The sequence below is a fragment of the Lithobates pipiens genome, unplaced genomic scaffold, assembly GCF_037356315.1.
Source record: "Lithobates pipiens isolate NorthernLeopardFrog02 unplaced genomic scaffold, aLitPip1_a1.2 Scaffold_3, whole genome shotgun sequence".
In the NCBI taxonomy this organism is placed as follows: Eukaryota; Metazoa; Chordata; class Amphibia; order Anura; family Ranidae; genus Lithobates; species Lithobates pipiens.
Window position 1 is genome coordinate 50,332,998 of NW_027507790.1, and position 21,440 is coordinate 50,354,437.

At 43.6% G+C, this 21,440-nt stretch overlaps 1 protein-coding gene across 2 annotated transcripts in view; it reads left to right on the forward strand.

Moving 5' to 3' along the window:
• Positions 1-21,440, forward strand: part of LOC143940382 (septin-2) — a gene marked incomplete in the record, with an annotated part of 169,806 nt that overhangs the window by 72,695 nt on the left and 75,671 nt on the right. For both annotated transcript variants that reach the window (XM_077461657.1, XM_077461656.1), the window contains 3 exon segments: positions 299-433; positions 9,344-9,461; positions 19,267-19,368. In XM_077461657.1, coding sequence (XP_077317783.1) covers positions 299-433; positions 9,344-9,461; positions 19,267-19,368 — 355 coding nt within the window.

Consider the following 21,440-nt stretch of genomic DNA (forward strand, 5'->3'; position numbering starts at 1 on the left):
CAATATAGCCCTTGTATTGCATTCTAATACACACACCTAACACCGCAGGCAATGTTTAATAAGCAGCACTGCAAATCTATTTGGCTTTATTTTTCTCCCAGACTAAAATTTTATTGAGTACATGGCTGGACAGCATCCCTTCCACTGTAACAAATGTGGTAAACGTGTATAGAAAATATAACGTTTCTTAATATTTGTGTAGTATTTTTAAGTGGTGGAAAAAAATTTTTTTTTTTTTGCTTGTATAACCAATATAACAATCAAAGCAACATTTTTTTTTATTTATTTTTTTCTTCAGTTTCAAAACAATCATTCAGTATATCGATAATCAGTTTGAGCGCTACCTGCATGATGAGAGCGGCCTAAACAGACGGCACATCATTGATAATCGCGTTCACTGCTGCTTTTATTTCATCTCCCCTTTTGGACATGGGTAAGCCTATTTACAAACAACAAATGTTAAGTGAAATACATTGGAGCTCTTCTGTGTTTATTTCACAGTGGAGATTCAAAAATCACTTTTTGTCTACATGTGTGTGCTCCAGCAATGTGTGCACAATATTGCACAGGCTGCCTGATAAAATATGGAAAATGCCTGCTCAATAAAGGCACCGATACCATGTGATCGCTGGGGGGAAGCAGGTGGGGATGGGAGGGTCATTGGGAGACATGGGGGCAGAGGTGACAGCTGGAGGAAGAAACACATGGAGGGCACAACACAGGGAGGGTAGGAGGGCACAACACAGGGCAGGAGGGCACAGTACAGTGGGTTAGGAGGACTCCATACAGGGGTCACTTCTAGCCATGCACCAGGCAGAGCTCTGTTTCCCATCCCTGTTCTGTACACAGGCAGAGCTCCAGCTCCCCACACAGCACACACTGGAGCTGAAATACAATTCTATTATAGCTTCAATGTCCACAGTGTATAGATAGCTACTGGTTGCAGTTCCAACCTGTGACATTCTATGGTAGGAACAGAGTTGCAGTAGCTAGCTATACACTATGCACATCAAAGCTGTAAGGGAATGGGATGAGGATTAGTGCTGCGCCCAAGATGTGTACCATGTGGGGATGGGACACTGCTGTCAAGTGTCGGGTGGTGGAGGGCTTGGAAGGGGGGGAGCTCAGACGCCCACCTGTTCCCCAATACCCCCCTAGATCGGGGCATGATCTTACCTCTGCTACTTGTTCTGGAGGGATGCCTACTGCTCCAATCCCCACTGGCTCGCCTCTACATGCCCTGTGATTTGAGCACCACAGATCCTGCCCACATAAGCAGTGTCCAGGTTGGCCCATGCATTAATACAGCCCTAGGCCAGAGGAGCCCGTCGGAGGGGAGGAGGAGCCGCTCCACTCCCAAGCTGATGTTTCTTCTGGTTGCGAGGCATTTTTGCAAGTGCCGATACTCGCGAAGATGCCTAGTATTGCCACCAATATTGGTATTTGTGCAACCCTAACAGGAAAAGCCTGAACAAGGACTTTCAAGATTGGAATAGCAGGTAGTGTTATTTCTATGAAAGCTGTAGATTAAAAAAGACTGAAAATTTTGAAATTACATTAATATGTTAAAGAATATATTGGATTTTACATCTCTCAAAATCTGTGTGTGTAGATATGCTGCCAAGCTCTGCCATTTATTTGGACCTGGTGCCACATCTGCGTATGCACAGGTGACATCTGCTCCTAAACACAAGCACCCCCATTTCTGGCAGCTGAGCGCCATAGCTGTTCATGGCGCTTGAGAGCATACGCAGATGCACGTCTGTTCTGCGCATGGACTACATATGTGCACCTTTAGTAACTCTCTGCCTCCTGGGATTTGCTTCATAACACCTATCCAAGGAAACAGTGGGGCTTGGTTGAGACAGTAAAGCTGAAAAACAATAAAAAGGTATTTTCTCTTATTTTCACCAACCGACACAACTCCTCTCTTAGCCATTGTGTTATGCCCACCACTAAGGGAATACCAGGCATTACTTGTTATGTAACACTCAGAACTTTTCAGTTCCGCCCAGGGGGCGCTCCCTTGGGCAACAACCCTCCAGTCATCCATTTTATTTTGCCTAGTGAAGGAGAAGGACCTAGATCTCCTCCTGAGGGCATCTTCCGCCTCAGAATTAGAGGAGGATGTGAGGATCACCATGCAGACCCTGAAAGAATTTGGGTGGCTGTTGAACCTAAAGAAGTCAGTGATTGTACTGACCCAGCATCTAGAGTACCTGGGCTTGCTGCTGGACTCCAGGGAAGCGAGAGTTTTTCTCCCTTCAGACAAACTGCAGTCTCTCAGATCCACGGTAAAACTGCTGATGAACCGCAAGTGGTCGTCTCTCTGCTTCTACATGCAAGTCCTGGGACCCATGGTATCCTCCTTCGAGGCAGTACCATATGCCCAGTTCCACACCAGAGTCCTGCAGAAGGAGATTTTGACACAGTGGGACAAATCTCATTTGTCCCTGGATCGACGGATCCAGGTGAGTCAGTCAGTTAGAGATTCCCTGAACTGGTGGCTGAGGTCCCCGGTGATTCAGTCCGGGAAGTCGTTCCTACATCTGAAGTGGACAGTGATCACAACGGACGCCAGCCTTTCTGGCTGGGGTGAAGTGATGGGGGTTCAGTCGGCTCAGGGCCTCTGGTCGGTGGAAGAATCCAAGTTGCGGATCAATCTGCTTGAGCCAAGAGCGATCAGGCTGTGCCTCACCACATGGTCGATGAGACTACAGGGGCGTCCGATCTGGATCCAGGCAGACAACACCACGGCTGTGGCATACATCAATCACCAAGGGGGAACAAGAAGCTCAGCCGCCGCACGGGAGGTTGCTCACATACTTCGGTGGGCAGGGCGACACGTACCGGCCCTGTCGGCTATTTACATCCCGGGAGTGGAGAACTGGCAGGCGGACTATCTGAGCCACCAGATGCTGGATCCAGGAGAATGAGCGTTGAATCCGGAGGTATTCAGGCTACTGTACCTGAGGTGGGGCACACCAGATGTGGATCTTCTGGCCTCCCGTCTCAATCGGAAGGTGCTGAGATCGTGTCCAGGACAAGATCCGTAGGCAGACGCTTCAGACGCGTTGGTGGCTTCGTTGGATCAGTACCAGCTGATCTATGCCTTTCCTCCACAGAAACTGTTGCCATGTCTGCTCCGCAGTGTGGAGGTCAAGGGGATCCCAGTGATTCTGGTCGCCCCAGATTGGCCTCAGCGGCCTTGGTACGCAGACCTAGTGCGCCTGGTGGCAGACGCCCCATGGCAACTGCCGTTACGAGAGGACCTTCTGTCTCATGGTCCGATTCTCCATCCTGCTTTACTATCGCTTGCTTTAACAGCACGGCTATTGAGAGCCAGGTGTTGAGGAACCGGGTCTGTCGGACTCAGTGATCCCAACTATATTGAGGGCACGGAAGTCTTCTTCCCGGAAGATATACCATCGTACCTGGAAGTCCTACATTTCCATGTGTGAGGAGAAAGGATGGCATCTGCGCTCCTTTTCTATATCCAGGATCCTGCTGTTTCTTCAGCGAGGAGTAGACCAGAAATACCAATAAACCAATAAGGGGCAAATATCAGTTCTGGCTGTCTTTTTTTCAGCAACCCCTGGCGTCTCACTCATTAGTGAGTACCTTTGTTCAGGGGGTGCGACATGTAATCTCTCCGGTGCGTCCACCGTTACCCCCGTGGGATCTGAACTTGGTGTTATCGGCGCTTCAAAAACTGCCATTTGAAAATATCAGGGAGATTCCCCTGTTGACTCTTTCCCAGAAAGTGGTCTTTCTAGTGACCATCACATCGGCCAGGAGGGTTTCGGAACTGGCGGCTTTGTCATGCAAGTCACCTTATCTGGTTATCCACAAGGATAAGGTGGTGTTGCGTCCGCAACCATCTTTTCTGCCGAAAGTGGTCTCGGCTTTTCATATCAATGAGGACATTGTATTACCATCTCTGTGTCTTAAGCCGAAACACCCAAAGGAAGTGGCCCTTCACGCTCTGGATTTGGTTTGGGCTCTAAAGGTGTATTTGTCTGCCACTGCTCCTTTTCGGAAGTCAGACTCACTGTTTGTTTCGGTGGCTGGTCCAAAGAAAGGCATGACAGTCTTGTTGGCCACCATTTCCAGGTGGATCAGACAGATTGTATTGCAAGCCTACGCCTTGAAGGGGCCCCCCTTTCTGGTCATGGCCCACTCCACAAGGGCAATTGGAACGTCTTGGGCCTTCCGAAACCAAGCGCCTGTTGCTCAGGTGTGTAAAGCGGCGACCTGGTCGTCTGTCCACACGTTTACTAAGTTCTACAAGGTAGACGTCAGTGCATCAGGTGATGCCTGTTTTGGCCGCAAAGTTTTGCAGGCGGCCGTATAGTTGCAATTGAATAGGCAATATATTTTCTTTTGTCCTGTTTTTTTTTTTTTTTTTTTATAAAAACACAGTACCGTTAAGTTACATTGCTTTACATTCCACAGTTTTGGTGCGGTTGTGGGTAGTCACTCCTGTTGAGGGTACCCTGGTTTTGTGGTGGATTTCTCCACGCACTGTTTTTTTTTTGGGGTAAAGTTTCACTAGTTCCCACTTGCCATGGTGGATGAAGTTTTCTATGCTGTTTTCCCACCCCTCGTTTTGGCACTGCTTGGGGATGTCCCAATGGCTAAGAGGAGCTGTGTCAGTCAGAATATAAGAGAAAATAGGATTTTTTGTACTCGCTGTAAAATCCTTTTCTCTGTAATTCATCGACCGACACAGCACCCACCCCTCCTTTTTCTCTTTACGTTATACTGCTTGTTGACGTACTGATGACTGCATGGCATGCTGGAGGGTTGTTGCCCAAGGGACTGCCCCCTGGGTGGAACTGAAAAGTTCTGAGTGTTACATGACAAGTAATGCCTAGTATTCTCCTAGTCGTGGGCATAACAACCCAATGGCTAAGAGAGGAGCTGTGTCGGTCGGTGAATTACAGAGAAAAGGATTTTACGGTGAGTACAAAAAAAGACATCTGTGCGAGTTCATGCACAGATGTCTTTTGAAATTGCCCCTAAAGTCATCATAATTAGTGCAGGTACTAATATTGCAAAGCCAGCGTTGTACCAATAGGGACACTTCTATTGCTGGCAATAGGCTTCGATTTGACCTGTCAAATCGCATGTCAAATCACGCTGACGTGAACGTGGGCTTAAAGTAACACAATGTCGTATTGCAAGAAATGGCCTGGTCATGAAGAGGGTAAAACTTCTGGAGGTCAAGTGGTTAATGAGGTGCTTGCATTAGTTTTGGTTTCTTCAGCTTCCCTCCCTATATACAGTATTTTACCTGGTAATCCTGTGAATAACTCAGTTCCTTTTCCTGGGTTGCCAGGCTGGACTTACAGTATATGCCTTTGTTCATCTCCATTACTTTGGAGGTAGAGAGATTAATATTTTAAAGAAGGAAGATAATATTGGTTTTCCGTCCAGTTCATCTCAGAGGATGGAAATGAACTGGCAAGATCAACGGGTGAAAATGTTTCTAGTTTCTTGTGTTTTGGGTTTAGTTATTATTATTATTATTATTATTATTCAGGATTTATATAGCGCCAACAGTTTGCGCAGCGCTTTACAATATGAGGGCAGACAGTACACTTACAATACAAATCGATACAGGAGGGATCAGAGGGCCCTGCTCGTTAGAGCTTACAATCTAGAAGGGAGGGTCAAGTTGAAACAAAAGGTTTTAACTGTGGGGGAATGAGCTGATGGAGAAAATGAAAATACAGTTAGGTGTGGGAGGGGTAGGCTTCTCTGAATAGAAGTGTTTTCAGGGATCGTCTAAAAGCTAATAAAGTAGGAGATAAGCGGACAGATTGGGGTAGGGCATTCCATAGGATTGGGGAGGCTTTGGAAAAGTCCTGGAGGCGAGTATGGGAGGAGGTGATGAGGGAGCTAGAGAGCAGGAGGTCTTGAGAGGAACGAAGAGGACGAGTAGGTTGGTATTTAGAGACTAAGCCAGTGATGTAGCTGGGGGCAGAGTTGTGGATGGCTTTGTATGTAATTGTTAGTATTTTGAATTTAATTCTTTGGCTGAGTAGAAGCCAGTGGAGCGATTGACAGAGAGGGGTAGCAGACACCGAGCGATTGGTAAGGTGGATGAGTCTGGCAGCGGCATTCATAATGGATTGAAGAGGTGCTAGACTATGTAGAGGTAAGCCAATGAGGAGGGAGTTGCAGTAGTCAAGGCGAGAGATGACCAGCGAGTGAATTAAGAGCTTTGTTGTCTCATTGGTTAGAAAGGGGCGTATTTTGGAGATGTTGCGGAGGTTGAGGCGGCAAGATTTGGACAGTGATTGGATGTGTTGCTTGAAGGAGAGTTCAGAGTCCAAGACTACACCTAGAATCTTGGCATGAGGGGATGGGCTTATGGTTGTGCCATCAATTTTGACAGTGAGATCAGGGGAAGGGGCATATGGGGGAGGAAAAATTATAAGTTCGGTTTTGGATAGATTGATTTTGAGGAAGTGGTGTGACATCCAGACTGATATTTCTGATAGTAAATTAGTGATACGTGAGGAGACAGAGGGAGTGAGCTGAGGGGTAGAGAGATAGATTTGGGTGTCGTCAGCATAGAGGTGGTATTGGAAGCCATGGGAGGCTATCAGTTGACCCAGGGAGGAGGTATAGATTGAAAATAGGAGTGGTCCAAGGACAGAACCTTGGGGGACCCCAACAGAGAAAGGAAGAGGAGAGGAGGAAGTAGAGTTGTAAGAAACGCAAAAGGTGCGGTTGGATAAGTAGGAAGAGAACCATTGTAGAGTACGGTCACAGAGACCAAAGGTGTGGAGTTTTTTGAGAAGGAGGGGGTGGTCAACTGTATCAAAGGCAGCAGAGAGATCCAGGAGGAGGAGTACAGAATAATGTCGATTGGTTTTGGCCGTTAGTAGATCGTTTGTTAGTTTTAGGAGAGCAGTTTCTGTGGAGTGTTGGGGACGAAATCCAGACTGAAGGGGATCAAGAAGGCCATTATCAGCGAGGTGGTCACTCAGTCGGTTGTAGACCAGACGTTCGAGTAGTTTGGATAAAAAGGGGAGCAAGGAGATGGGGCGTAGGTTGTTAGGATTGGATGGGTCCAGTGAGGGTTTTTTAAGTATGGGTTTGACAAGTGCATGTTTTAGAGAGTTGGGAAAGATGCCAGAAGAGAGTGAGAGATTGAAGATGTGAGTTAGAGAGTGTAGCATAGAGTCAGAGGGTGAACGTAGCATTTGCGAGGGAACAGGATCCAGAGGGCAGGTGGTAAGGTGGACATTACCAAGTAGTTTAGCAACTTCGTCTATAGTGGTGGGGTTGAAAGAGGGAAGTAATGATTGTGACTGTGGGCATGATGTGTAAAGCGTGGAGGGTATTAGAACAGTAGAGATCTCTGCGCGAATTGTATCAATCTTCTGTTTGAAGTGATTAGCAATCTCCTGGGCAGTGAGTGAGTTGGTGGGTGGAGGTGGTGGAGGACGAAGTAGAGAGTTGAAAGTAGAGAAGAGTTGACGGGGGCGGGGTGATAGGTTGCTGATGAGAGTGATAAAATAGTTCTGCTTGGCAGAGAGGAGGCTAGAATTGTAGTTTTGGAGGGCAGATTTATATTGGTTGAAATCTCTCTGAGACTTGGTCTTGCGCCACAGGCGCTCATGAGCACGACTACGTTTTTTCAAACTTCTAGTGACATCTGTTTGCCAAGGTTGAAGGGGTCGGGGCTTGATTCTGTGTGTGGTGAGGGGGGCCAGAGAGTCCAGAGAGGCCAGAAGTGAAGTGTTGTAGACAGAAGTGGCTAGGTTGGTGCAGGATAGGGGTGAGATTTTGTCGTGGAGGTTGTCAAGAGCAGAGTAGAGAAGGGAAGGCTTGAGATGACGTAGGTTTCTGCGGGTAACTTTAATGCGGTTGGAGGGAGAGGAGGTGAAGGAGAGGGAGAGAGTGAAACTAATAAGGTGGTGATCAGAGAGATGGAATGGATAGTTAGAGAGGTTGCATGGAGTGCAAAGGTGAGAGAAAACGAGGTCAAGGATATTGCCTTCGGAGTGAGTAGGATCATGTATCCACTGTTTCAGGTCAAAGGAGGAGGTTAGGCTGAGAAGTTTGGAAGGAGCAGAGGTGTTAGTATTAATAGGGATGTTGAAGTCCCCGAGAATGATTGTGGGGATTTCAGAAGAAAGAAAGTAGGGTAGCCAGGCAGAGAAGTCATCAAGAAAAGTTGATACTGGTCCAGGGGGCCTGTAGATCACGGCTATTCTTAAAGAAATTGGCGTGAAGAGACGAATGCAGTGTGCTTCGAAAGAGGAGAGTGACAGAGAGGGAGGTGGCTGAAGTACCTGGAAGGTGCTATGTGGGGCTAGAAGGATTCCAACACCTCCTCCCTTATGTCCATTGGATCTGGGGGAGTGAGTCCAAAGAAGCCCACCATGGGATAGGGCCGCAGAAGATGCAGTGTCTGATTCGTGGAGCCAGGTTTCGGTGACGGCGAGTAGGTTAAATGAGTTGGTGATAAAGATGTCATGTAGAGAGGTGAGTTTGTTGCAGACAGAGCGGGAGTTCCAAAGGGCACAAGAGAAAGGGAGTCTGGACTTGGGAAGAATAGAAATCGGAATTAAATTGTGTTGATTGCGGCTGCTGCCAGAGGGTGCAGGGTGATGGGTACAGTTTAATGATGGAGGTCCAGGGTTTGGGGATATATCTCCAGAGGTCAGGAGAAGCAGGAGGGTGAGGGAGGCAATATGGGAGTGTGATTTATATGAAGGGACATGCCCCAGGGTCTTGGAGACTTTTAGTGTGTGTGGGTTTAGAATTAGCAGGAGTTGGTGGGTGCAGTAATAAGGAGAGGACAGGAGTGAGGGTGATATATATATGCTGTGGGGGGGAGAAGTGGGGTGGAGTTGAGATAATTTTAGTAGAGAGGACAGAGCTGTCAGAAGGAGTGGTAGAGAATGCATGTTATGAGGAGAAAGTGCTAAAGTGTTAAACAAGGTCACCTGGTGTCTATGCAGCGTTGTTCAAAGTATTTTCTTGTGTACCTTTGCTTTGTGCATTCGCTGAAGTGCAGAGTCAGAAGTGCTTCCACTTATTGAAATTGTTTTAGTTTGTGCTTCATATAGCATCATAGGTTCATGTTCATGGTATTGTATGCTCTTGTCTTAGGTCAGCCATAGGTGGTGTGAATACTGAATAAGTTTCAGTATTATTTTAAATGGAACCCATGAAAATAGGAATATTGGGTGTTGACTTGTTTATAAGGACATGATATGGGGCTTTCCCCTTTACTAACTACATTCAGTTAATTTTTTCTGCATGATTCATGAGTCCTATTACTCATACTAGTCCTTTTTATTATTTTTTTTTAACCCAGATTGAAACCGTTGGATGTGGAATTCATGAAAGCTCTTCATGGAAAAGTGAACATAGTGCCTGTTATTGCTAAAGCAGACACCCTGACCTTGAAGGAGAGAGAGAGGCTGAAGAGAAGAGTGAGTACCACACTGTGCTGAAAAAGGATCAAGTAATCATAAGATATTTTATTAGATGTGATCATTTAAAAAACAAAAAAAAACAAAGTTGTTTAACAGCTGTGTTTTGGGGCTGATTTATTGAGATCCATGTTGACACACACCAAATGAATACCACACGTCTATAAAAGCTGGATATCTTCTTTGTTTTGAGTGAAACTAATGCGCTGATGAGGATCACTACCTGGGTGTTTTTCATTTTGGGAGCTTTTTGGTACAGGAAGTCCCTTAGACCCAGCTTCCCCTACCCCTTTCTTTCTAGGTTTGAAGGGAAACCATAAAATCTTTATCACAATATTGTGTGTGCCAGACACAGGGCAGCGTGTGATTTTGTGTTTTGGCAAGCACAGTCCTTGCACAGAACAAAGGCAATTCTTCCTTTGTGTTCTTTTGGAATCAAAATTTAGAGCTCCTTGGTCATTACTATAACATGTATGGACTTCATTTCATATTGCTCTGTGGCTATGCAGGCATTTTTTACAAACTTATACTCTGATTTAACCAGGTAAATAGAAATTGCACTTTTAATCCATAAGTTGGAGATTTAGGCTGCAGTATCATCTTTTGTAAAAAGCTAATTTTATACAGAGCTCAGTAGTGAATGTGTGTGGGTGCCATTAGGAATTAACCACTTCAGTACCAGATGCTTTCACCCCTTCCTGCCCAGGCCAATTTTCAGCTTTTTAGGGCTGTCACATTTTGAATGACAATTGCGTGCTCGTGCAACACTGTACCCAAATAAAACATTTATATTTTTTTTTTACACACAAATAGAGCTTTCTTTTGGTGGTATTTAATCACCACTGGGGTTTTTTTTTTTTATTGTTTGCTCATTACACTTAAAAAAGGCTGAAAATTGTGAAAAAAATATATAGTTTTCCCTCATTTCTGTTTAAAAAAAAAATTCTTGCAAATCATCTTTTTTCATTAATTTATGCAAAATGTATTCTGCTCCATCTCTTTGGTGAAAATAACCCCAAATCAGTGTTTATTATTTTGTCTGTTTTAGAGTTGGGTCCACAAACTATGGTACAATATAGTACATTGATCTGTCTTCAACTGTGTGCAAGTGTATCTACAAAATAAGAGTGAGAATACATACCTTTTCCACTACCTGTATCTCTAGAATGGCACTTTATTCAATAGAAATTCTCCTTTGAAATCTGCATGGAAATTAACGCTTCGGCAGTGTCAATCTTCTGGGTTGTTCGCAGCTCTCACTGGTTTCTCCCTCTGACCTCCACACATTACAGGATAGAGCAGTGGAGATGGAGGTCTGAAGAAGGAATCGGTAAGGCCGCTTTCACACGTACGGATAGAATAGTGCTTTTAGCTGCGGATTTTCTAGTTTTCTACCGCAACTAAAAGCACACAATTCTTTCCTATGGCCCCATTCACACACAACGTTTAGCTGCGATTTCGTTACATGCGGTTCGGTGCAAATAGAAAAAATAGAATTGAATGCGTCCAGGTGCGATGTAGTGCAGCTATATGCACATAACCGCAGGTAATTGTAGTCTTTTGTGTCAACTGTGGATAGCAGCGTGAGAAGGGATTCAAAGGACCAAAAAAATAAATAAATAAAAAGGGTTGCTATGGGAACGACTATATTAGATAACTGCAGCTGAACGCAACTGCACAGAAACCACATAAACGCAGGTAATTGCACTGTACAAATGCAGCTGATCGCTGTGCATGGAGTCTTGAATTTCACAGAAAAAAAAATAAACATGCTAAACTGCGGCAGAACAGCCGTCCGTGTGAAAGGGGCCTAAGAGCTGCAGGAGACCCAGGTGTTTGACACACACAAATGGAAACAGAATTTAGAGGAGGATTTCTTTTTAATGGAGCGGTGCTTTGACAGTGCAGGAAGCATCTCTTATCCTATACAAATTCAGCACAATTTCTTTTGTGGTTCAACAGGCAAATATTTTGCTTCTTTCCAGTATGTACTCCGCTGTAAATATGTGTAATTTTACCCTAAAACTACCTCTCCTGCCATTGTTTTGAATACTTTTAGGCTGGGTTCACACTGCTGCGGGGGGAGATCCGGATGTGATTCGCACCGCAAATCACATCCGATCTCCGTAGCGATGCGAGTTCAGCCATACAGATAGTATGGCTGAATTCGCATCGCTCCCGCAGCAAACTCGCACGGGACCCTTTTTTTGGTCCGCAACAGAATCGGATCGCATGGGGGTTCACACCATGCGATCCGATTCCTGTGCGAGTCGGCAGATCGCACTGCGATATGCGGACGGATCTGGGGGTGTCATTAACATATCATTGACACTCCCAGCCGTTCGCATAGGGCAGTGTGAACTGCCGGCGGGAGTAATGCGATGCGGGAAAACGCCGCGGATTCGCGGCGTTCCCGCATCGCAGCGGTGTGAACCCGGCCTTACTGTGGCTGGGAAATCCCAGTAGATGTTACATGTTGGTTGTTTTTGCATGCTGGTCATCTGACTCGGTCTTACAGAAAATATTACGTTTTTTTTAAGTAGTATTTGGTCTTTATATCCAGAACCAGATTACACAGGGATTCGCTTAGCAATCTGGCTTTTCCATTAATCTTACCGTGGTAGTAGCTGGGAACCGAGCAGTTAAATATAAGGTATTTATGTGGCATCTCAGCTGATTTACACAGTTAAGCTAAGCATTGTAATCCTGCATAGCTAATTAACCAACAGGCATCCCCCGCCTGCCTATTTATCATCAAAAAGTTTCAAACCTCCTTTGATGGCAGGAGAGTAAGGCTGTCCGGGTCTAGATTGTAACTTTGAAGTTCATGTTAAAAATAGGGGAGTTTAGGTTATAGAACATCATGATCCCATGTGTTACTAGAATTTTATTCAATGTTCATATTTTATGATGACAAACTGTACACAGTGTTCAACCTTGAAATGTTGCACTGACTTTATTTCATGATAACCCCTCCAAATATTCATGTGTGGTGGTTGGCATCTTCGCAATATAAAATGTTATGAACTTAATGACAAGTTTTCTGAGAATAACATCAGTAACGCCTTGCTTTGCCATTTTTTTTTATTTTATTCAAAGTATTGTTTCTATTTAAAATGACCACATATTGTAAGCCCAGTGCATATTTAGTAAATCTGTGAAACACTAAGCCTGTTACAGAATTCATAAGATCAGTGTGTGGCCATTTTTCCCAACCGTGTGTGTGCGTGTGTGCGTGCGTGCGCGCGCGCGCGCGCGCGCGTGCATTAGAGCTGCACGATTAATCGTTAAAAAAAAGAAAAGATTCAAGCCCCCTTACGATCTTAATCTGGCATTTCCACGATTATATGTAACAAGTGCAGAGGTGTTCTCTGCTTGCAGCTGTCAAAAAAAAAGCCAAAAATATATCGACATTGCTCAGTGCTGAGAGATAACTATAAACAATGCATCATTTGGTTCTTTTAGATTAGTTGTCTCTGGCCCGGTGCTTGTTTTTATCTGGCCCATGAAGCACTATTCTCCCCACTGTCAGCAACCAATGATGGGGGCACTATTCCTCCCATTGATACCAATGATGGGGGCCACTATTCCTCCCATTGATACTGATGATGGAGCACTATTCCTCCCACTGACACCGATTGGGCACTATTCCTCCCAATGATAATAATAATGTTGGACTATACCTCCCATTGATACCAATAATGGGGCACTATTACTTGTATTGATACTAATGATGGGACACTATTCCTCCCATTGATACCACAGATGGGGTACTATTAATCCCATGGATACCAATGATGGGGCACTATTCCTACCACTGATACTAATAATGGCCCATTATTCCTCCCATTGATACCAATGATGGCACATTATTCCTCCCATTGATACCAACAATGGGGCACTATTACTACCACTGATACAATGATGGGGCACTATTCCTCCCCTTGATACCAATGATGGAGCACGATCCCTCCCACTGTTACCAATGATGGGGCTTTATTACTCCCCCTAATACCAATCATGGGGAATTGTTTACCCCCACTAACGTCAGGACATTTTCTACTCCCATCGTCCGGCCCTCCTAAAGTTTTAGGAACAGTAAACTGGCCCTTTGTTTAGAAATTTTGGAGACCCCTGTTTTAGATCAAAGGGATGAACTTCGGTCTGTAAATGGGTTCATTTTAACCACTTAGTCTAAGCCTTTTTCTTACACTTGTTGCTTACAAATTAAAATATTTTTTTTCCCCCTAGAAAATGACTTAGAACTTCTAAACATTATATATATATATATATATATATATATAAGATTTTAGCAGAGGCCCTAGAGAATAAAATGACAGACATTGCAATATTTTATGTCGCACTGTATTTATGCAGCGGTCTTTCAAACACATTGTTTGGGGAAAAAATACACTTCAATTGAAAAAAAAAAAAAAACTAAACAGTAATGTTAGCTCAATTTTTTTGTAGAATGTGAAAGATGTTACGCCGCAAGATTCATGATCTTTATTCTAAGCAAAACAAATTTTGTAATTCTCATTTTAGCCAGAATCGTGCAGCTCTAGTATTTGTGTGCATGGCCGCTGATAGGGGGATGCAACCGGTCCTCTTGTAGTGAGCTCGGCTCCTTCTCTTTGACAGGGGGGCCCGGCCAGCCGACAGTTTCAAGTGTTTTTTTAATGCACTAGTAACAGCTTTTTTTTCAGCAGCAACTTTTGGCCCTGGCTCCCTGCATCGCCGCTCACTACAGTCATTTTTAACACAGAAGCCCATCTTCTGTGTTTTATAAGTGACATCGATCCCGACGGCGCAATCAACCCTCCCTGCTCTTCCTGCATATAAGAGAGAGGGTGGGTTGGGGCCCGCATCTCTAACCTTGAGCCCACAGGATCACAAGAAGCCAGTGGCGGCAGCATGACTTCATGTGAACTCTAGTCCATTCTTTTCTGTGGGGCAGAGCAGCACTGTGTGGTAGAAATGGAGGGGAGGTCTGTACTGGAAAGGGAGGAGAGAGGCCCTCTGCACTGGGCAAGGAGGAGAGAAGAGATCTTTACTGGGGGGGGGGGGCAGAAATTTGGGGTGCGAGTTCTGTAGGGGGAGGATGGGGTGTAAACTGGCCTGTGAGATATGCACACTGAAAAGTAACGCTCTCTTGAATGCTGCGCTCTGAAAATGACGCCCTCCTGAATGCTGCGCTCCTGAAAGTAACTTGTATTTGTAACTGCTCCCCCTTCTACTGCATGAACTTGGAAAAGCTGCATTTTATTTTAAAGCAGGGACATGGGTGGGGTCAAGGCGGGCCCGGGATGGGGTTGAAGGGGCCCCGATCAGGTAGGCTCTCCCATCAGGGCCCCCTGATTTCTACCATCGTCCGTGTGTGTGTGTGTGTGTGTGTGTATATGTGTGTATGTATATGTGTGTATATATATATATATATATATATATATATACACAGTACAGACCAAAAGTTTGGACACACCTTCTCATTCAAAGAGTTTTCTTTGTTTTCATGACTATGAAAATTGTAGATTCACACTAAAGGCATCAAAACTATGAATTAACACATGTGGAATTATATACTGAACAAAAAAGTGTTAAACAACTGAAAATATGTCTAATAATAATAATGTTTGTGTGCCCCACATGGCCTCTTGCAAACTGCAAATGGGGTTTCTTATGGTTTTCTTTCAACTATTGCTTTATTCTTGCCACTCTTCCATAAAGGCACGACTAATAGTTGTCCAGTGAACAGATTCTTCCACCTAAGCTGTGGATCTCAGCAGCTCCTCCAGAGTTACCATGGGCCTTTTGGCTGCTTCTCTGATTAATCCTCTCCTTTCCTGTCAGTTTAGCTGGATGGTCATGTCTTGGTAGGTTTGCAGTTGTGCCATACTCTTTCCATTTTCAGATGATGGATTGAACAGTGCTCCATGAGATGTTCAAATCTTGGGCCATTTTGTTTATAACCTAACCCTGCTTTAAACTTCTCCACAACTTTATCCCTGACCTGTCGGTTTACTATCCCCTTAATAATGGAGAGCAGACATCCCTGTCTTTTCTGTTAAACTCTAAAGTATTACCGTATTTATCGGCGTTTAACACGCACCCCAAGTTTAGGAGGGAATTTTAAGGAAAAAAACTTTTAGGAGGGAAGTTTAAGGGGAAAAGAAAAACTTACATTTATATGCTTATCAGTGTCATCTGCAGCCTTGTCCACCATTGCAGCCTTGTCCACCATTGCAGCCTTGTCCACCATTGCAGCCTTGTCCACCATTGCAGCCTTGTCCACCATTGCAGCCTTGTCCACCATTGAAGCCTTATGCAGCCTTGTCCACCATTGAAGCCTTATGCAGCCTTGTCCACCATTGCAGTCTTGTCCCCCATTGCAGCCTTATGCAGTCTTGTCCCCCATTGCAGCCTTGTCTATTTATTTTGCTATTTGTTTGTTTATTTTTTTTAAATGCCGCCGCTTCGGCTCTTCTCGCCAGCTTTCGGCCGCCTCCGGCCATTCTCGGCAGCTTTCGGCCGCCGAGAAGAGCCGAATGCGGCCGAAAACTGCCGAGAACGGCTGAAGGTGGCCGAAAGCTTCCGAGAACGGCCGAAGGCCGCCGAAAGTTGCCGAGAATGGGCGAAGATGGCCAAAAGCCGCCGATAATGGCCGAAGGCGGCCGAAAGTCGCCTTGAAGAGCCGAAGGTGGCTGAAAGCCGCCCAGAGGCTCAGAATTTCGGGGGATCGGCGTATAACACGCACCCACGATTTTCCCCTGCTTTTAAGGGGGAAAAAAGTGCGTGTTATACGCCGATAAATACGGTAGTTCCTTGGCCTGTATTTTATGGCCCATTCATAAAATGCAGGTACAGGGTAGATCATGTAATATCCTATGCAGTTTTCTCTGGTTAACTCAGTAGATGGAACTCTATGATTGGAAGAGAACCTGTAACATGATTTTGACAAATTACGTGACCAGACTCTTCTCCCAAAGCATTAGTGTTTTAGTCACATTGTATGAGAGATATTAGTAAGTGCTGCAAGAAGGAACGGCATGTCATTGTTTCATTAAGAGGTATCTAGCAGCTTAAAAAAAGTTAAATATTTGTATGCTTTTCTGCTTGTTTTAAGTAATTGTAAAGGATATACTGTATATATTTTTTATTTAAAATAAAAAAGATGTTATACTTACCTGCGACGTGCAATAGTATTGCACAGCGGCTCCTTACCTCCTCTTCTGTAGCCCCCTGCTTGCACTTTCTGCTCCTCTTTCCTCTGGGAGCCCCCTTAGCAAGCTGCGTGTTGAGGAGGCACTCCCAATCTGGGCTGCATGTGTTCATAGACACACACAACACCAATAAACCATGCCACTATTCCCTCCTCACAGGAGTTTGACTGACAGCAGAAGGAGCCTATGACTCCCACTGCCCTGTGCCCCCCCTGTACAGGACAATAAATGCATGCATGATATGAAAAGAGCATCTTCAGCAGGGCCTATTGCTAATAAATGGTTTATTTTCTTTATGTATAGCCAGGTTAATTGCTAAACAGGGAAACTATTGTGGGTAAATTAAATATACTGCTGAAAAGAAAAGGATTTATTGGAAAGGGAACCTGTGTTTCAGAAATTTTGTTGTGATAAGAGCTTCTTGTAACTTCTGTAATTGGTGACCTCAACTGATCTCTACAGGCCGCTAACCAGCCCGATCTACAAATATCCAGCTCAGCAGAGAGCTGTGTTTGTTGGGTAAAGTAACAGTAACTACAACAGCATGTGAGTAACTTTATCTTATGCCTCCTAACCAGCAGGAGATAAACGGCACAGTGAGCAGGCCAGCATTATGTCTAACAGCCACCGAGCTCTGGCCACGAGGTCAACTCCTGATCATGTTAAGAATGCCAGAAGCACACAGCATGCAGCAGAGCCTGGATTTCTATAGCAGCCCGAAACTGTTACACCCTGTAGGCAGCTGGCATTATCCAGCTAGGGATTTAGAAGGCTGCTTGAACCTTCTGGTCATTCTTTAATGATTCATTTTAAAGTGTAAAGGCAGAACTTATTTTATTTTTGATAGAATGCGGAAGAGTTAGAAGCTCTGTCACTTTTTTTTTTTTTTTTATTGCTGTCATTGTCCCTGCTGTGGCCAGTCACCTTCTTAATTTGTTAGTCCTAGCCATTGCTAAAGAAACTAAGTTATAGAAAATTTTTAAAAACATTGTCACAGAAACAGAAGGTGAGGGGAAGTTTCCAAGTTTGTAAACACGTACTGGTGACAACTAAGCGGTTTCCTCTTGTTTAGGGGAGGGGGGAGTTCATGTGGCCTCCTATGTGAGAATTCCCAATCACTAGGACAGAGAACTGTCACATGAAAGACCTTTCTAACCTAAATATATTATAGGAACAAGTATGAATTTTTCTTTTGACACAAATAAAAGTTTCAAATGCAGGTGTTGTAAAAAATAATTGTTTATCTCAATTGTACACCTGACTGACGATTCTCTCAATTTTAGTACTTATGGATTGAGGTTTAAAAACTAAGGAACAGAAACTTTTTTGCAGCCAAGTAGAAAAAAATGGATTCTTAGGTTTGCTTATTGTTGGGTATATTTGAATACAATCTATCCAACCTGTTGAGAATCTCACAGTTCTGCCATTCATGTAATTGCGATTTATTAATTGATTTATTCCCTGCATGCACATATTTTGGTGAATCAAAAAAGAATTCTGTTCACTTGATTTTCAAACTGATTTGCTCATCACTAACCTGATAATCTCAGATTTTTCTTTGCCTTGTACAATTATACATCGTAAGTAGAAAGCTGGCCATGGATGGTGGATGAAGGAATTCCACCAGCTGCTGTCAGAATACACCGAACAGCGGCTAGAACGGCTGATCTAGAAAAGTTTTCCAATATTCTCTTTCGACGGAAGACAAATGATTGACTTATGTTGAGCAGGGACAGCCACACACTGACCAAAATGTGGCTGGTACTTCTGAACTGGCCAAATTTTGCCAAACATAAAAAAGGTTTAGGGTACACTTTAAGCACATCTAGGGTATGCCATCTTTTGTAGTATCTGAGAATAGTATCTGAGAAGGTGGTGAATATCATTGGGAAGGATGAAGTCCATTTCTACCATTTTTAAAACAGATTTTCCTGAGTGTCCTCTGGTGTCATACGTCCGTAGGTAGAGTTGTATTATTTACTTGGGTTCATTTCTGAAGAAGTTTTTTGTCTTCAACATAATTTTATAAATTTCCTTGGATAAAAAGGCAGCTCTAGAAAGTGTGCTTGATAATTGTATACAGTAACATCACAAGGCAATTGAGGACTTGTATAAGGCAAGTGTCCCCAGAGAGGAAAAAGCATGATTTCAGAAGCCATGCTGTTACTAAGCCAAGTACAGAGTTTACGCCCAAGTTCTTTTGATGTTTTGGCAAAATATGAATCTGTAAGTTCAACTTCAAACTCTAGCTTTTTATCTTCCAGTGTCTCTTGTGAGGATATAATAGTGGTTGGACTACTAACACAACCCCCCCCCCCCCCCCATCCCATCCTTTCCTTGCAGCTGGGAGTCCGGTAGAGTAACGGTTCCCAAAGCAAATTTTCTTCCTCTGAGAATTTTTCTTTTGTGAGATTTCAAAGCTTTGTGCCAGTGCCGCCATGCCTTCTAGAGATTAGGAACTGATATGGCTAAGAAGCTGCGATTGCTACTGCAGGCTATATTGGTATATTGACTGTGGTATTGCCCTCAAAAATTTTCTGTGTTTAGATCCCTAAATGCAACTTATATGTCAATAATTTTGCTCATAGGTCTTAGATGAGATTGCTGAACATGGAATTCGAATCTACCAACTACCTGATGCTGACTCAGATGAAGATGAGGAGTTTAAAGAGCAGACTCGAGTTCTGAAAGTAAGTAATTCTAGAAAAGTCACAATCTAACTTAATCAAATATGGGAAGGAAAGAGAAATGGTTCTGTTGGTCAAACCCATCAATAGTGTTTCATTTTAAAAATAAGGCACACAATGTGTTTTCTTTGGACAGCACCATATCTCTTTTTAGGCTTTCATAAATCAGAATTCAGAAACTTTGGTCTTAGGGATGATGCATTCTGTCAGTAAAAAGAATACCATCTCTTCAAGACAGGGTTCCTAAAATGAATACTCTGCTCTACCCCTATTTTGCTGACCTGTTATACTTTTTAATCACTTCAGCCCCTGAAGGATTTACCCACTTCCTGACCATACCATTTATTTAATTTTTTTCATCCCCTATGCGGTTTTTATTTTTGTTGCACTATAAACAAAAAAAAGCGTCAATTTTGAAAAATATATATTTTTTACTTTTTGCTATAATGAATATCCCAAAAAAAAAAAAATTTCTTCATCAATTTAGGCCAATATGTATATATATATGTGTAGGAACAGCAGATCTCTCTACTTCCCTGACTGAATGGGGATCTGTCTGTCTACATTGACAGATCCCCATTCTGGAGGAGCGATCAGGGGTCACCAGGGAACATCGTGGCTACTGGCCACGTCCATTGGCTCGTGTGTGCCCCCATTAGCCCATAAAGCGGCCGCAGTACAGCTACAGCGATTCACGCAGGGGAGCCAACCTGCCGACGTATAACGACGGTGGCTGGTCAGCAAGTAGTTAAGTTGGGCCAAAGCTCTTTTGGCACCACTTCTCCTGGGGATCACTGTGTACTTTGTTCTTCACTCCTTTTACCCGTAGCTTTTACCCGTCGCTCAGCCAGTCCAGGCTCTGGAGAGATCTTGACTTTAATGTCGGGTTGCATCCAGATCCCTGGACTGGTAGCTGGCTCAGCCTCTCACTGAGCCGCTGCTGCATCCACCTAGGTGAGTGAAGCCTCGTACACATGGTACGATTGTTGGCCAATCGAGCGTCAGATTTTTGTCAAAAGGGTGTGTGCCAGGATCTTTTCTTGCATACTAACGGTACACAAATGTTGTGTCACAAACACGAACGTAGTGACGTACTCAAGGAATTTCAGCTCTTGAGTGCCACCCTTTGGGCCCCTTCTGCTAATTTTGTGTTTGGTGAGTATTGATTCCGAGCATGCGTGTTTGTACTTTTGACTTTTGTGTGACAGATTTGTGTTCTGACCATACAAAAATCTGATGTGAAGTCGTTGTCCGCCGAAAATTTACTAGCCTGTCATCCAACATTTATTGGCCCAAAATTGGACAACAATTGTCAAAAGGAGTGTACTAACGGTAAGATTTTAGGACAACTGTCTGTCAACAGACAATCCCCTGCCAACAATCATACCGTGTGTACAAGGCTTTGGTTTGTGTGTTTTTTTTTTTTTTTTTGTTTTTTTTAAGCCCATACTTCTCTTTTAACTATGGACACTCAAAGGGTTTTCTGTCAGATTCAGTTTTGAATTGCTAAATTTGCATAGATTTCCTTCGTACATATTAGACATGTACAATTCTGGCCAAAATGAGAATCACATTTTTTTTTATTTTTTTGCTTAGAATAAAGATCACGATTCTCATGGCGTAACGTCATCTTTCACATTATACAAAAAAAATTGGGCTAACTTTACTGTTTATTTTTTTATAAATTAAAGTGTGTTTTTTCCAAAGAAATTGTGTTTGAAAGACCGCTGTGCAAATACAGTGTGACATAAAATATTGCAACAGTTACCATTGTATTCTCTAGGGTCTCTGCTAATATATATATATATATATATATATATATATATATATATATATACACATATATAATGTTTGGGAGTTCTACATAATCTTCTAGCAAAAAATACTGATTTTAACTTGTAAACAACAAGTGTCAGAAGAAGATTTATTCTTTAAGTGGGTAAACTTCCCTCATTTACAGACCAAAGTTAATTCCTTTGATCTAAAAGGACTAGGTGTTACAATGTTTCTCCTTATCTCTGTCTAAGCAATGTATATTGTTATAAACTTGGCAGTCTTTTTTTTTTTTTTTTTTT